Source organism: Mustelus asterias, chromosome 3, assembly GCF_964213995.1.
Source record: "Mustelus asterias chromosome 3, sMusAst1.hap1.1, whole genome shotgun sequence".
In the NCBI taxonomy this organism is placed as follows: domain Eukaryota; kingdom Metazoa; phylum Chordata; class Chondrichthyes; order Carcharhiniformes; family Triakidae; genus Mustelus; species Mustelus asterias.
The window spans coordinates 44,866,636-44,884,590 of record NC_135803.1 but is presented as its reverse complement, the minus strand read 5'-3'; the positions used below and the strand labels follow the sequence as shown (position 1 = coordinate 44,884,590).

The 17,955-nt window shown below is 41.7% G+C and overlaps 1 protein-coding gene across 1 annotated transcript in view; it reads left to right on the top strand.

Annotated features, from left to right (window-relative positions):
• The window catches only part of plch1 (phospholipase C, eta 1), a 77,641-nt gene that overhangs the window by 31,195 nt on the left and 28,491 nt on the right, over positions 1–17,955 (top strand). Inside the window, exons 10-13 of the mRNA XM_078203612.1 lie at positions 772–879; positions 2,422–2,583; positions 16,479–16,550; positions 16,757–16,845. Of these exons, the coding sequence (XP_078059738.1) occupies positions 772–879; positions 2,422–2,583; positions 16,479–16,550; positions 16,757–16,845 (431 nt within the window). The remainder of the gene's footprint in view (positions 1–771; positions 880–2,421; positions 2,584–16,478; positions 16,551–16,756; positions 16,846–17,955) is intronic.

The following is a 17,955-nucleotide window of genomic DNA, read 5'->3' as shown; positions in this document are numbered from 1 at the left end:
ATGCTCTGTCGGCGAGTCAGTGCAGACTCAATGGGCTGAATGGCCTCCTTCTGCACTGTAGTGATTCTATGATTCTGTGGTCTTATGGTTACGCTTTCTTGTTGTTAGATAATGGACGTAAACATAAGATGCTTAATCCATTTGTGCACCGGCACTGCTATAGATAAAGGTACATCCAAGGTAGATTTGAGTCTCTCAATATGTGTGTGCCTTTTTGTAACACTAGGAAAAGTTATAAAATGCTCAGGAAATGAAAAGGGAGTGCTGTGTCTGAGCATTATACACTGTTGCATTTAAACCAGACTGAAATTATATTCCACATGAAGTCAATCAAATGCGAGATGAACAGTTCTTGTGCTGTTTGAAAGTCAACTCGCAAAACAAATTTCAAGCTATGGCGATACGCAATAATGTGGAACCAAAGCCATTCTATTTAATTCAAAAGTCACAGTATAATTACCATCTTGTTGGTATAATGGACTTAAAAGTGTAAATGCAATGAAATTAATGTTTCCATAGCACAAATTCTATAGTATATTTAAGTTTCCAGGTTATTAATGCCAGATTTGTGTGTTCCACCGATTAAAGCACACACATTGTTGAAGTAATTAAAAGTCACCTTTATTTGATACCAATATAAACTTGTTCTCAAAGGTGTAGCATAAAGCCTTGTGTATCAGACAAATGTAACTTCAATAGTAAAAACAACCCAAAATTATACTCTGGTAAAGGTGAGAATTGACTAACTTGTGCAATGCTGTTTTGTTTCAGGGGAAAAAACTGCCTCCTGACCTCCGGACTGATGCAGAAGAAGGAGAAGTGTCTGATGAAGATAGTGCTGATGAAATTGAAGAAGAGTGCAAATTAAAACAAATCAATGTAATAGTTCAACTTGGCATTTTCAATCCAAATTCAGAAGGAAACTTATTAATAGCATTTAAGTATAATGGCTTGTTTCGCAGGGAGCAGTTTCATATGCAAAAATTGCACAAAATCAACAATATCGATTGAGATGCAATGATGATCCATTTGTGATTGATGATGTAAAAAACTCTCATTTATTATAATGACTAAAAACAAACATTGCTTTGAAAAAAATGTTTTGCCAATCATTTTTTGCTGCTAACACACTTTTTTCCTTTATGCCCAAAGTAAGTAATTTGAACCTAAAGGTTTCACTGTTTTAGTTGACCTATCCGAGAGAGATTTTGGTTTGTAAATATAATTGATTTTTCATTTCCTCTTGAGATTAATAACCCTGCATTTCAGCGTTGATCTGTCCAAGTGATCAATATCATTGAAGTGCGATGAAATTGAAATTATTTATTTTGGCTTCTAATCTTGTAACGAAGTTCTGCAATTTTCCTCTAGCATGCATGAAAAATTATACTTCAAATGGCTTCAAATAATTGTACTTAAATTTATTAAAGCAGGTTAAAGGAAGCATTGAAAAGCACTTAGTGTGGATTTGAGGGCGGGGGGGGTGATGTGGAGGGGGGTGCGGAGACAGTTGTTGGAGAGGAATGAACCCTGGCATTGGCAAGTAAAGATCCTATGAAACCTGTGGATCTCTTGTGGCATAGGTCGTGGCAATTTGTAGGATGCCCCATTTAACAGAATTATTCTGCCATGTAATTTGTAATGTATTATATAGTAGAGAGAATGAATTTACAACCATAGTACCAAGTGGAGGTTATTCAGCCCAATATACCTGTGCTAAGTCTCGACCTTGCCCCATCCCCGTTTCACTTTAATTTTTCCTTTTCCAACTGAGTTCAACTGAGCATTTCCAAACTAAATTCTGAATTTAACTTTTTATAGCTTTCGTCACTGTTTTTAGGATGACATTGGGTTTTAAATACCACTCCGTAATTAAACTATATCCAGTCTGATCAAGAGACAAATTTGTGTAATTGTTGAATGATAACAGTTGAGAGGTGAACCTGTCTCAACGTTACTTGCAAGCCTTGGCATTTAAGGTATCTTTAAAATGTTTGATGGTATAATTATCACCAGCTGTTTATAATTTTATACTCAATAGATTTTGTAATGCCACAACCTTCAGTTAGAATGATCTTGAACATGTATTTTGTTTTTACTGTATGTTGATAGAAAGCTTCCCCACTATGATGCTTAAAATGGCAATCGATCCATGACAACATTATTGGTGCCTAATCTGCATGTTGAAGGAATATGTTTCTGCCGGGTGTTCCTACTTCTTGCTCAGAAGAGCAGGTTAAATTTAAAGACTGCAGGAAGAAAGCAAGACATTAGCAGATAAGCCTCCCAGCTGATTTATACTGCCTGGTTCTGGCAGAGCAAAACATTGTCCCTAGAACTTCTGATTTTAGCATGTTTTAGCAATTGTTTAGCAACACTATTGACAAGATGTAATACTGTCTTTATATGTGACCCATACAGGGTAACAGCACAAACTATCATCAAGTGGAATCATTTATCAGAAAGAAACTGGATTTCTTGCTGAAAGAGTCTCAGATCCAGGATAAAGAGGATCCAGATAGCTATACAGTCTGTGCACTCCTGAGAGCTACACACAAAGGCCTAAATGTCAGTCTTCAGCAGGTAATGATTGTCAACTTGTATACAACCTATATATCCTTGTATTATTCCTTGTTGTGCCTGATGGTTTAACTTCAAATGAAGGAGGAGGGGAAAGAGGATTGGGATAAACCTATAGATTGGAGCCATTAATCCATCTATTTTTCGAACAATTTTAATTCATACATGGATAGTTGTTTATCAGCCACATAAACTAAAATGTTTTTAAATGACTTGCACCATTTCCTTTTTGAAAATTTGACCATTCCTTTGAGAAGTCCCAAATGTTTTGGGTCTTTGCCAACATACAGATTGCAAGCATGAGTAGGCCATTCAGGCTTTCTCTCCTATTTAATAAGATCAAGGGTGATCTGATTGTGGCCTCCACTCCACTTTCCTTCCCATCTTCTATTTGCTTAGATTCTTGATTGACAATGAAGTCAATCTAACTCAGCCTGACCAATATTCAATGGCCCTATCTCCACTACTGTGTGGGGAATTTCACGAACCAACAACCCTCTGAGAGGAAAACATTCTCCTCTGTTTAAATGGGGATCCTTATTTTTAAACGATGTCCCTTAATTTTAGTCTCTCCCACAGGGGTCAGCGTCCATGCTGTCACTTTCTCTCAGGATCTTGCATATTTCATTAAGTACATCTCACTTTCTTCTAACTCTAGTGGACATAGGCCCAGCATGTCCAACCCTTTGATCCCAGGCATCAATTGAGCAAACCTTCTCTGAATTGCCTCTAAATCATTCTTCAAACAAGGAAACTAAAACTGTACACAGTGGTCCGGATGTGGTCTCACCAAGGGCTTATACAATTGTAGAAAACATCCCTACTTTTATATTACATTCCACTTGCAATAAATGTCACATTCCATTTGCCTTCCCAATCACTTGCTGTACCTGCAAACTAACCTTTTGTGATTCATGTACTAGGACACCCACATCCTTCAGTACCATAGAGATTTGCAGTCATTCTCCAGTTAAATAATGTACTGCTTTTCTATTCTTCCTGCCAAAGTGTGTGCTTTCACATTTTCCCACATACTGTCAATTTTTTGCCCACTCACTAAAGAATCTACAAAGGGATTTAGATATGTTATGTCCTCACAATTTACTTTCCCACCTATCTTTGTGTCATCAGCAACTTCAGCAACTGAGTCTTCAGTCAATCAGAACCAAATTCAACCTATGGAATTGCTTACTCCCTCTCAAGTTGGTTTGAACTTGTGGAAATTTGCACATATTTTGAAAATATAGTCTTCGTAGAACTGTCAAATGGAAAAATAGCACTGATATTTTATTTGCAACATGAGTAAAGAGCATTTATTTCTAATCGATGTTATTTCTTGTAGACGCATTGCCTATTTTTCAACAACTTAAATGTTTGAGTTAAGACATTTGGCGTGAAAGTTCAAACTGGGTGAAAGTTTATTAACTTGACAAAGCCACACGTTATTTGGTTAAATTATTCTAGGTACTGAGCCACACCAAAAAAATCTTGTAATGGCAATGATCAGAATTTGTACTAACCCAATGACTGATTTATGATTAAATAAGCTTGGTGGACATTTCATCCTTGATGCGTGATATAACACACGAGAGGCGTGATGTACTCGGGAAATAAAGGCTTTTATTGCCAACAATAACAGAGCTACCATATACAGTATACGATCCCAGACTAAAGGGTCACCAGGCAGAGCAGTGACCTTTATACCTCTCCCAGGAGGCGGAGCCGACTGGGGTGTACCATAACAACTATATTAACAGGTAGAACAGCCCAACCCTAACCCCAACAGTAACATATATACAGACTCCTAGTACTGGCCAGACCATGGCTCAGCACTACCTGGTGGGAACCAACAATGGTTCACCACAATCCTAAACATACAATGCCAATTAGTAAAGAAATGTAGGGATTGTATATTATGAGTTTCTTAGGAACACTGCTGTGATGGTGCAGCCTTCACACTGCAACTATTTGCTGTTCTTTCCATGTGTTTGTGTGAATGGGAAGCCTGTGTTGCTGTCAGTAGCAGTTGCTCAAACCCCAGGTGAGCAAGAGAGAACCAAACAGTAGAGGTTGTGTTCAACATTATGATGTTGGCAAGCTGCTAGATGAGTGGCAGGATAACTTTGATCCAGTGTGAGCATGGAGGAGGAAAAGAGTGTGAAGGAGAGAAGCTGAGACTGTGAGGTTAGATGAATTTGAGGAAGGGATTGATGTTTACTATGTACACACCTGGAATAATATGATGAAGAAAAGGAACTGGCATTGTCAGTCATTATTGACCTCCTTTCCTCTCATCTGTTTATAGTTCTCTTTGTACTTGTCTTTTATCTTGTTTTCTTCTCGAATCCCTTATTAATAGAAGATAGCTATGGGCAACAAAATAAAATACGCAATGCATGTGCAAAGAGCCTGATGTTATGGTAACATGTTGACTGGGTTAGGCAGGCATACCTCTTTTATCTGTCAGGTCACCAGAATGGGAGACGAGTTTCAGTTTTTAATTTTTGTTGTAATGACTTCTCCTTACAAGGTAGCCTTTTCACATTGACCTTTTGTTTTCTGATCTTAATCTCCATCCTACCACAATCCAAAGAATGCTGAGGTTGCAAGTGCCTAACCCGCTGGGTTTGATTTTCATTGCTAAAGTCAGCAGTGCCTGAGCAGCACACAATTTTGGCCTTGAAGCCAATGGAAATTTTGATTTGTTCTGTCCTCACAGATCATCAGATGCGATGCATAACAGAGGAATGATCTGATTATGCATTTCTATCTCCACGCTGAAGTTCAACATTCCATTGTCTATAACACATTTTGTGCTGTTAATGGAGTTTTATCATCTTGACCCATTTAAAGGTGATAATGAAACTGACAGACACTAAAATGTTTTTTTTACCTTGACGTTCAAGCCATTTTTTGCAAAGAAGGTACAACTCATCAAGTTTAATTGCACTGAACATCAATGATATCTTGTTCATAGCTAAAAATGCCAATTGAGACCACAATTGACAGCAGTTATTGGGCCCTGGAGTCCAGTCTTCAAAGATCAATGAAGGGGCTTCAAGGTTTTAATTATGGATTTTCTTGCATGATTCTTGTGAACAAGAACATGCGTTGACCCAAAAATGAGCAAGAATGTGATACCAAATCAGATGGAGTAATTTTCACTATTTGTCAAACCAATCACTGTATCCAGAATTCTTTATACATGCAATATGTATGCACCTGATAAGATAAATAAAGTCAACTTCTGTTACTGTATGCAACCACTTCATTTGAGGACAAGCCATTAAGTACCAGCAACCTTACTTTTTAGCATCTGTCACATTGATGTCTACAGCTCATCAATAATGTTTGATACACTACTGCCTGAATTTTTCAGCCGTTGGGCATATGCATATGAAACTTCTGAAAGAGCTTTACATAGTCCTTATGTGGCCTGATTAATTTTACATTCCTGACATACTGGAAGCAGGGGTATTGTATAGCATGCGGGACCCTGAAATAAGTGTAACCACTAATCTCAGTGGCCTTTTAACTGAATCATTGCATTTTCATGTTATTTCTGGGATTCCTGATCAAATTAGTGGGAGTGATGATGACCTGCAATATCGGTTTCAACTCCAATATTTAAAGGCCCCTCCAAATCTGAAATTTTGATAGACTTTGCTACTGTGCAATGTTGAGCAGAGCGCAGCACACACTGGCCATTCTGGAGATTTTCTTTGTGCATTTTTAAAAAATTCATTCAAGGGTTCCGGCCTCTAGGTCAGCGTTCATTGCCCATCGCCTAATTATACTTGAGAAGGTGGTGGTGAGCTGCCAGGAACCGCTGCAGTCCAGGTGGTGCAGATACACCCACAGTGCTGTGAGGGAGGGAATTCTAGGATTTTAACCCAACAAAGTGAACATACGCAAGTGTGCTTCCAGATGTGTCTAGGCACCTGAAATGCTTCTTCAGTATGCCAATGGCTTGCTCAGTGACACAGCTGGTGGTCATATGGCTTCCACTCTATCACTCCTGGAGCTCATTGGTTGGGTTCCTCACAGATGTCATCACATTTGAAATGGGCATCCCATGCCTCTAAACAGCAAACTACTAAGCCTACTTCAACGTGTGAAGAAATCAGAAAGAATGAACTTTTATGGACACAGGCTGTCCTAGAATCTTGCTCATACCTGAATAAACAACTATTACGGGAGTGGAAGCCTACATGGTTGAAGCATGTCTTTGGTGATTTGGGGCACCTTAATTGCCACATGCCCTCAGTCAATAATGCTTTCCACCTGTGGGAAGCCAGCCAGAGGTGCAAATCCATCTGTGCAGTCACTCTTGATTGGCAGACATGACATCAGTCACCTGACATATGTATTTGTAGGCCACTGACTGCAAGATTCCACAAATGTCTTCAGTAGAGCCCTGGACAGGTCTAAAGACAGAGATGCTGAGGGTGGTGGTGACTGTCAGCCGTATGCTGCAGTACCCTAAGCCTCCTAACACATTTGTGTTCTTACAGGTCGAAAAAGCTTATCCTGTCCCTGCTGAACTTGTGTTGTGGGCATGGCCTCCTCTGGTCTCTCTCACTGCTCATCTCTCCAATGGAGCTACAGGCTGCTGCTTTTCCTATTGGTGATCTTCCCGCTGCTCCAGCTGGTGCTGTTGTTGCTACTTGTCTTTTTGGTCCTAATTTGTTGGTAAAACAATCTAATCAGAGCTCCATAATGGAGATTAGACATAACAATTGTCCAGTGTTCTCAAAGTAATTTCTCAGCACAAATGCTGTGAACAAAGCTTTTCATACAAGTAGGTAGGAAAGCAGCTATGAGGTTTCAGTACTTATTGGTATATTTCCCAGCCCCCTCCATTGTCACTATGTTTTCTCTATCCTTGGTGAGTTCCAGAAGCTCTGAGAGACCGATGGACGCACAATTAAATTGCTAAAGCCATATTAATATTGTCATAATTGAGCAATTAACATATTGAAACAACCGGCCTCTCCTGAGGGGGTTGTTCAGGCACAGCTCCATCTGCTGCAGTTAAATGCAGAAGTTGACAGGTTGAAGCAGGCTTCCCAGCATGCAATTTCCTCTATTTATAACCTCGACCCACTCCCACACTCGTTCCTGCAGGTTACGTTTCAGCCCAGTGTTTTTGTATTTGTCATACAGCTCGTTGGTATTCAAAACATGGCAAGCAGAGCATTAAGTTAAGACGTCAGTATTACATGGAAATGCAATTCTCCAACATCTGCTTTACAAAATGAATGGTATCTGCCCAGAGTGAATTAGTGGAGTCTAAGTAGAAGATAGCCTCTAAATAAATTATGAACAGAAGTCTTAAAGATAACATCTTGCAAAAGCTGAAAAAGGAAAATCCCTCTGTTTACAAATAAAGCTTACTGCGCAGAGAGCAAAATTAAAATTCTTCGAATATATCTTTTATAATTGTGAAGAAGAGGGAAGCTTGACTTTCCATGGGGTCTTGGGTCTTATATACTTGCTATTATCGAGGGCAATGACTTGCTTCTGAAGCCGCCCTCCCATGTTATAAAAATTCATGGCTCTCCTGTAATACAAGAATTTTTCCTATATAAAAATCAGTTGTGCAATTAAATGTTTGTTATTTTTATTTTAATTATGTAAGGTGTCCAGCAACAATTCTGTTGAGGTGTGGGGGGGTAGGTACCATCAACAAGTACACGCCATTATCACAGGATGGGTTGAATGGCCTCCTTCTGTGCAGTAAATCGATATGACTTGCGACTCTATTTCAGCATGTCTCATTACTTTCGTTGAGGTTGTTGCTGAAATTCCAGCTTCACATCAGTAAGATACAGGACCAACACTTGCAACACCACAGCAGAAACGGTGTAGTATTGATCAGAGTATCCACAACAAAATATCACACCAGCATTTCACTGAATTTGGTTCTGAGGAATCTGTAGACATAGCTGCAAGCGCTTCCAAAAGCTCTGGGGCAGAGGGTGGCAGTTCCGCTTCAGTATTCTCACAAAAGCAGCTGCGGACTGTTTACCTCCCAGAAAGAAAATCACCTGGCTGTGACAGGCCCTAAAGAAGCACACTCTGCTACCACAGCATGTTGGAGTGCGGGCAATACTTGCTGAGAATGGGACTTCCTGATGGGATGGAAGCCCTGCTCTTAAGAACAAACAGTCAACCTAATTGGCCGACAACTCTGAACAGTTTTATGAGTAGCCCTACTGGGTCTGCAGGATGAAGCACCTAAAAGGCTATGACTACCGCAGAAAGGTAAGTTTCGGGCATTTAGGGCAGTGTGGGATCCAAGAATCCAGAGAGTGGGAGAGAGAGCTTTAGGGGGGAGGGGCAATTATTGCCGAGCAAGAGTTGAGGGAGAAAGAGGGATGGCACCTTTGAACGATTGCCCCTAATGTACACAGCACCCTCCTGCCCCTCCCCCTCCCCATTCTACCCTCAAACAATATGCCTTCCATCCTTCCTGCTGTTTTTCACCTTGGCAACAAAAAGCAGCCCTTCCAGTTCCACCTGCGCGACTTCACCAACCGTATTAAGGCATGCGTAGTGTATTCTGCCAATCAATAGGCTTGCGAGCCAAACTAAATGATCTATATTTATTTAAGTATGGTAGGCCGCCAATTTCTGCACCTACCCACCTAGTGTTTTATAGGTGTCAGCTCAGGGCTGTGTGGGTGGGAATGTGGTGGGCTGGCCATCCGGCATGTTTGACATGGCTCCTAGTAGAAGCATGCCTGGTGGGGTTGTGTAAAATCCAGCCCAAAGGGTTTGCACAGGGTTGCAGCACCAGGAGTTCTGGTGGGTAAATATATTTATTGAGCATACCAGGAAGGTTTGCTGCAGGCTGTATTTGATCACACCTTTCTTGAATGAAAGAATATGAGAGAGTTACCCCACCATCACCAGTGTAGCCTGATGAAAAAGGAGATTCCCCACAAGATACAGCAGGTTGGGAGGATATTTGCTGCTTTTTCAACAAAATAAATGAATCAAACGAAAGGACAGCACTTCAATGTTTAAAAAAATCTATATTGCAATTGTGATTGCATGGTTTCTTTTACTGGTTCAAACAAACATTTCATGTAAATTTGCTTGACTTTGCCCTCTTTTGTAGTAACAGTGAGAATTTTAATACAATGCTTTTGTTTGAGGATAAAGTACCTGCGTTTTATCTCTTTCATACCGGCATGGGTGGTAATTTTTTTGTGAGGGGCATGGCAAATCTCGTGGTGGGGTGGGCAGGAAGTCACCTGCTCTGCCATTACCAGGTGGACCAAAGGCCCTGGTGCCAAATTTAAATGGGACCTGGACAGCTGTTCATTCAATCCAGGCCAGGAGCTCCTCATTGCTCCTCCAGAATCCTTGTGGCTGCAGCTCGTACTGGAGAAACTAGCAGATGTGAGCATCCACATCCAGGGACATATGTGGGCACCTTTAGCATTACCTTTCACAAGGAATACCGCCTGTGATACAACCATGGTCAGGCCAATGCTCGTTGTTGCAGATGTCCGTGTTCGCCAACATCTTGACCTACTTGAGGCCCTGCTGCCACTTGCTGCGCACAGGCCGTTACTCATCCTGGCCAACCTGCAATGGGCCCTTCTCATCTGGCTAAGAGTCATTACCTAGATAGGGTTGCCTGTATCACTGATGTCTTAGTGGATCTGTGAATGCATTGAAGTGATAAATTCAGTGAGCATGCCCTTCACAGGTTTGCCTCGCTAAGCCCTTCACTTGGCCTCTGTCCAGATATTACATCCCCACCCCAACTCTTCCAGGACCAGATATGGAGACAAAGAACAAAGAAAATTACAGCACAGGAAGAGGCCCTCCAAGCCTGCACAGACCATTCTGCCCGACTGAACTAAAACCCCTGACTCTTCCGGGGACCATATCTCTCCATTCCCATCCTATTAATGTATTTGTCAAGATGCCCCTTAAAACTCACTGCTTCTACTACCTCCCCCAGCAGCGTGTTTCAGGCACCCACCACCCTCTGGGTAAAAAACTTGCCTAGTATATCTCCTTTAAACCTTGCCCCTCGTACCTTAAACCTATGTCCCCTAGTAATTGACTCTTCCACCCTGGGAAAAAGCTTCTGACTATCCACTCTGTCCGTGCCCTTCATCTTGTAGACTTCTATCAGGTCGCCTCTCAACCTCCGTTGTTCCAATGAGAACAAACCAAGTTTCTCCAACCTCTCCTCATAGCTAATGCCCTCCATACCAGGCAACAACCTGGTAAATCTTTTCTGTACCCTCTCCAAAGCCTCCACATCCTTCTGGTAGTGTGGCAACCAGAATTGAACACTATATTCCAAGTGCGGCCTAACTAAGGTTCTATAAAGCTGCAACATGAATATCCCTAGGGCTAGGGGTTTGGATGGAGAGGAGTTTGTTAGGTGTGTCCAGGAGAGTTTCCTGACACAGTATGTGGATAAGCCTACTAGAGGAGAGGCTGTACTTGATCTGGTGCTGGCTAATGAACCTGGACAGGTGGAGGATCTCTCGGTGGGTGAGCATCTTGGGGATAGCGATCATAATTCTATCTCCTTCACGATAGCATTGGAAAGAGATAGGATCAGGCAGGCTAGGAAAGTGTTTCTCTGGAGTAAAGGGAAATACAGTGTCATCAGGGAGGAAATTAGACGGGTAAATTGGAAGGAGGCATTCTTGGGGAAAAGTACCGAAGGAAAGTGGAGGATTTTCAAGGAATGTTTGTCTGGAGCTCTGCATGACAACGTTCCGATGAGACAGGGGGGTGTTGGTAGGGTACGGGAACCGTGGTGCACGAAGGTTGTGATGAACCTGGTGAATAAGAAAAGAGAGGCGTACAGAAGGTTCAGAGAGCTAGGAGGTGTTAAGGATTTAGAGGAGTATACGGGATGTAGGAAGGAGCTTAAGAAGGAAATTAGGAGAGCGAGAAGGGGTCATGAGAAGGCCTTGGCGGGTAAGATTAAGGAGAATCCCAAGGCTTTCTACAAATATGTCAAGAGTAAAAGGATGAGATGTGAAGGCATAGGACCCTTAAAAGGTGAAGGGGGAAAAGTTTGTGCGGAACCGTTAGAAATGGCGGAGCTGCTTAATGAATACTTTACCTCGGTATTCACGGTGGAAAGGGATCTGGGTGGTTGTACTGCTGGTTTGCGGTGGACAGAAAGGATCGAGCATGTGGACATAAAGAGGATGTGTTGGAACTATTGAATGGCATCAAGGTTGGTAAGTCGCCGGGACCGGATGGGATGTACCCCAGGTTACTGTGGGAGGCGAGGGAGGAGATTGCGGAGCCTTTGGCGATGATCTTTGCATCGTCGATGGAGACGGGAGAGGTTCCGGAGGATTGGAGGATTGCAGATGTGGTCCCTATATTCAAGAAAGGGAACAGGGACAGCCCGGGAAATTACCGACCGGTGAGTCTAACCTCAGTGGTTGGTAAGTTGATGGAGAGGATCCTGAGAGACAGGATTTATGATCACCTAGAGAAGTTTAGTATGATCAAAAGTAGTCAGCACGGTTTGTCAAGGGCAGGTCGTGCCTTACGAGCCTGGTTGAGTTCTTTGAAAATGTGACCAAACACATTGACGAAGGAAGAGCGGTGGATGTGGTCTATATGGACTTCAGCAAGGCGTTCGATAAGGTCCCCCATGCAAGACTTCTTGAGAAAGTGAGAGGGCATGGGATCCAAGGGGCTGTTGCCTTGTGGATCCAGAACTGGCTTGCCTGCAGAAGGCAGAGAGTGGCTGTGGAGGGGTCTTTCTCTGCATGGAGGTCAGTGACCAGTGGAGTGCCCCAGGGATCTGTTCTGGGACCCTTGCTGTTTGTCATTTTCATAAATGACCTGGATGAGGAAGTGGAGGGATGGGTTGGTAAGTTTGCTGACGACACCAAGGTAGGTGGTGTTGTGGATAGTTTGGAGGGATGTCAGAAGTTGCAGCGAGACATAGATAGAATGCAAGACTGGGCGGAGAAGTGGCAGATGGACTTCAACCCGGATAAGTGTGTAGTGATCCATTTTGGCAGATCCAATGGGATGAAGCAGCAGTATAATATGAAGGGTACCATTCTTAGCAGTGTAGAGGATCAGAAGGACCTTGGGGTCCGGGTCCATAGGACTCTTAAATCGGCCTCGCAGGTGGAGGATGCGGTCAAGAAGGCGTACGGCGTACTGGCCTTCATTAATCGAGGGATTGAGTTTAGGAGTCGGGAGATAATGCTGCAGCTTTATAGGACCCTGGTTAGACCCCACTTGGAGTACTGCGCGCAGTTCTGGTCACCTCATTACAGGAAAGATGTTGAAGCCATTGAAAGGGTGCAGAGGAGATTTACAAGGATGTTGCCTGGATTGGGGGGCATGCCTTATGAGGATAGGTTGAGGGAGCTTGGTCTCTTCTCCCTGGAGAGACGAAGGATGAGAGGTGACCTGATAGAGGTTTACAAGATGTTGAGAGGTCTGGATAGGGTAGACTCTCAGAGGCTATTTCCAAGGGCTGAAATGGTTGCTACGAGAGGACACAGGTTTAAGGTGCTGGGGGGTAGGTACAGAGGAGATGTCAGGGGTAAGTTTTTCACTCAGAGGGTGGTGGGTGAATGGAATCGACTGACGTCGGTGGTGGTGGAGGCAAACTCGTTGGGGTCTTTTAAGAGACTTCTGGATGAGTACATGGGATTTAATGGGATTGAGGGCTATAGATAGGCCTAGAGGTGGGGATGTGATCGGCGCAACTTGTGGGCCGAAGGGCCTGTTTGTGCTGTGGCTTTCTATGTTCTATGTTCTATGACTTGCCGATTTTTAAACTCAATGCCCCGGCCGATGAAGGCAAGCATGTCGTATGCCTTCTTGCCTACCTTCTCCACCTGCATTGCCACTTTCAGTGACCTGCGTACCTATATACCCAGATCCTTCAGCCTATCAATACTCTTAAGGGTTCTGTCATTTACTGTATATTTCCTATCTGTATTAGACCTTCCAAAATGCATTACCTTACATTTGTCTGGATTAAACTCCATCTGCAATCTCTCTGCCCAAGCCTCCAACCGATCTATATCTTGCTGTGGTTGTTTCTCTTGTTTCTACATGATTGCACTTGGAGATAATGTTCTTTCACCAGGGTGATTGAGTGCTTTCAGCAAGAAATCCATTATAACCCTACTTTTTACTCATTCCAATTTAAATTAGCAACCATGCCCATGAATCACACACTTTGGAAAGATCAGCTATCAGTCACAAGTCATTGCCCTGCCGGAATCTTGTTCTTTATTCAATCCATTGTTCAGTCACATCCAGCATTTCACTTGGCTAATTGGATGTAAATGGCCTCAAGCTATGACCTAAGGAAATAGCAATCATTGAAGCATGGAATCAGGCACTCGAACCTTCTTGTGTGGGTCAGCATGGGGTAAAGGATAGTAAAATAAGTTTAAGCATGACTAACTTTGAAGGAGACTGGCATTGCAGTAAGATATTCTGCCAAGCTGTACAGAATTTTGAAAATAACTTTTAGTAAAACCAGTACGCGTTTCTGATTTTCAGGATGGAATCATCGACTATTGGGAATCTGAAATTAGAAGATGTACAGCCAGAAAGATGAGACATTTGTGAACAATGTGGAATAGTTGGTCTGTAAATTTGAAGCCATCTTGCAGACCTCTAGGGAGACATAGACACCAATAAAGAGCCTCAGATATAGTGTACTATGGATAAATAGGGTTATTACTCTTGTTGGTGTTTGATCACATTGCGTTGAGTTTGAGTGGACTCCATTATTCCAATATCATATCTTCATCAAAAAGACCAACAGAAAACCTAATTCAGTCCCTTAACCACTGCTTAGTCAACAGGCTAGTCTTTGGATCAAACCCAGGTATCCAGTTGGTTTGGAATGCAACTTTATCAATTGATTGTTTGACAGTTGGTGGGCTAACTTAATCAAGAAGGCTAATGGAATCCTGGCCTTTATATCTAGAGGACTGGAGTATAAGGATGCAGGAGGAATGCTACAAAATCTTGGTTAGACCCCATTTGGAGTATTGTGAGCAGATCTGGGCACCATACCTTTGGAAGGATGTACTGGCCTTGGAGGTAGCACAACACAGGTTTACAAGAATAATACCTGGACTTCAGGGGTTAAGTCATGAGATGAGGTGAGGTTATACAAATTCGGCCCGTTTCCTTTAGAAGGTTTAGGGATGATCTGATCAAAGTCTTCCAAGATTTTAATAGGAAAAGGCAGGGTTGATAAAAATAAACTATTTCCACTGATTGGAGATTCTAGAACTGGAGGACATAGTCCAAAAATGAGGGCCAGTCCATTCAGGAGAGATGTTAGGAAGCATTTCTACACACAAAGGTTTGGAACTCTCTTCCACAAACAGTAGTTGATCCGAGATCAGTTGCTAATTTTAAATCTGAGATCGATAAATTTTTGTTAAGCGGAGGTATTAAGGGATATAGGCCAAAGACAGGGATATGGAGTTAGGCCACAGATCAGTCATGATCTCATTGAATGTTGGAACAGGCTCAAGGGGCTGAATGGCCTACTCCTGTTCCTATGTGATGCAGAATGCTGTTTCCTGCATGGCTTTTTGTGGAAGAAGGGTTAAAGGAATAAATTAATCCAAAGAAAGAAATTAATCAGGAAAAAAAAAATTTCAACATTCCATTTAATTTTCTTACCTGGCAAAGAAAGCAACGAATGTAGCATTCACTTTACTGAAATATTTTTCCAGCTCATTTCATTACGTTAGTACATAAACTATTGAATTTAGTTTCTTTCCTACTGGAAAATTGCAAACTCACATTTCGGGCTTGTGACCTCAATTGATCCAGTGTTGGGTATGTTATTCAAATGCAATGAAAATCTTCCTCTAAGTCACAGAAATCTTAAAAGTAACTTCCACCATAGTTGCAACATTTTCAATCCTCCACATTTGTGTTCCAGTAATGCTTGAGAGCAAGAATGTCAAAGTGAGGCTAGCTGTGTGCTATGGTTGATGGAACTGAAATTTATTTCAGTAAGACATTTAGACCAGGAGACAGTCTTGGGTTGTTTAAAATGAAACCCTAGAGCAGTGATTCCCAAACTATTTTCCACTGGCCCGCACTTTCGGAATAAAAATTTGCTCACGCCACACCGAATTTTTTATTGATAAGAAATACATTCAAAAACAAAAAAAAAACAACTCCTAGCAGTGCTTGATTCATAACATAGAAGACAACTACTTTATAATATGATCATGGGACATCCAGAAAGTATAAAACAATGCTTGTTTAAACCATGTTTAAATGGTTCTTTGATTGTCCTTGAATCTTCCCGCCATACTTGCCATCCTCTCTCGCCGCACCAGTGTGGCGCGCCGCACCCTTTGGGAACCACTGCCCTAGAGGTATAATATACACTGTAGTATCCAACTGAGACTACACAAAGAATGCTAAGTAGCTTTTTTTCCATTTCCTGCTATATTACTTTCTTGTAAATAGTTTTTCATAAGCCTCTATTTCCTGGATAATAAACTGGGTCAGGAACAATAATATTCCTGAGCTTCCCACTCATGATTAATGATGTATGTAAGCATGCCATAATGATTTGCCTGTCAGGAACTTGACCTAAATTGGGAAAGTGCAGAATTATGGAATTACAATCCCACATCCAAATACTAAAGGACAGTTGTAGTGCATCACTATGCCACCTGTTAAAGGATTCTAAAACTGCTAAACACGATTAAGAAAGAAATTTTCTTTTTATTCTAATAATTTAATCGTCATTATCATCAGGCAATGCTTTTATGATCGTTTAATAATTTTATAGAATATTTTATGGCATATATCTGATTTTTGTTTCATATTGTAAATCTAACCGCTATACATTTCCTTTATTTTTGCTCCTCCAGAAGTTAGAGGTTAAAGAAAATGAAAAGAAAGCACACAACCGTTCGTTTATCAGTAGCTTTTCCAAACACAAGGTATCATTTGCTCATTTTAATCTATTGGTACAATGTGTTCGAGCTGTTATTTAAAACATAGAGAAATATATAACTGATTTGGACACAGCAGGCTGCTATAGTTTAATTATTTAAGCTTATTCAATATGTTGAATTTAGTAGCAGTAGAACTTCTAATCAGTGCATTTAGCATGTTGCGCCTAATATGATTTCCTTTGTTATCCCAGAAAAATGGAAAATCCAAAGCAAAACTGTACGCTACAAGTGACGAAGATCAGCAGGAATCCACAGGGAAAGAAACTGGGCAGGTCTACAGGTAAGGAACATTGTGATTCTCTTGTTCACTGTAAGTATTTCATAATTTAAAAATGTTCAATAAAACATTTATGTGGGAGTCTTTTAGTCAGTTGTTAACAATTCAGGACAAGTATGTCCCTGTAAAAATGAAGGATAAAGGTGGCAAGATTCGGGAACCCGAGATGATAAGAGAGATTGTGAGCTTAGTGAAAAAGGAGGAGGAGGCATACATAAATTTCAGGAAATTGAAAACAGACAAGGCTCTTGAAGAATACAAAGATAGCAGGAGAGAGCTTAAACAGGGGCCAGTTACCTATCCAATCGGCCAACTTTCCCTCTATCCACACCTCCTCAGTTTCATCATAAGCCGACCATGGGGGACCTTATCAAACGCCTTACTAAAATCCATGTATATGACATCAACTGCCCTACCTTCATCAACACACTTAGTTACCTCCTCAAAAAATTCTATCAAATTTGTGAGGCACGACTTGCCCTTCATGAATCCGTGCTGACTATCCCGGATTAATCCGCATCTTTCTAAATGATCGTAAATCCCATCTCTAAGGACCTTTTTCATCAATTTACCAACCACCGAAGTAAGACTAACCGGTCTATAATTACCAGGGTCATTTCTATTCCCTTTCTTAAACAGAGGAACAACATTCGCCATTCTCCAGTCTTCTGGCACCATCCCCGTGGACAGCGAGGACCCAAAGATCAAAGCCAAAGGCTCTGCAATCTCATCCCTTGCCTCCCAAAGAATCCTAGGATACATTTCATCAGGCTCAGGGGACTTATCGACCTTCAGTTTATTCAAAACTGCCAGGACATCCTCCCTCCGAACATCTATTTCCTCCAGCCTATTAGCCTGTAACACCTTCTCTTCCTGAAAAACATGGCCCCTCTCCTTGGTGAACACTGAAGAAAAGTATTCATTCATCACCTCGCCTATCTCTACTGACTCCATACACAAGTTCCCACTACTGTCCTTGACCGGCCTTAACCTCACCCTGGTCATTCTTTTATTCCTCACATAAGAGTAAAAAGCCTTGGGGTTTTCCTTGATCCGACCCGCCAAGGACTTCTCGTGTCCCCTCCTAGCTCTCCTAAGCCCCTTTTTCAGCTC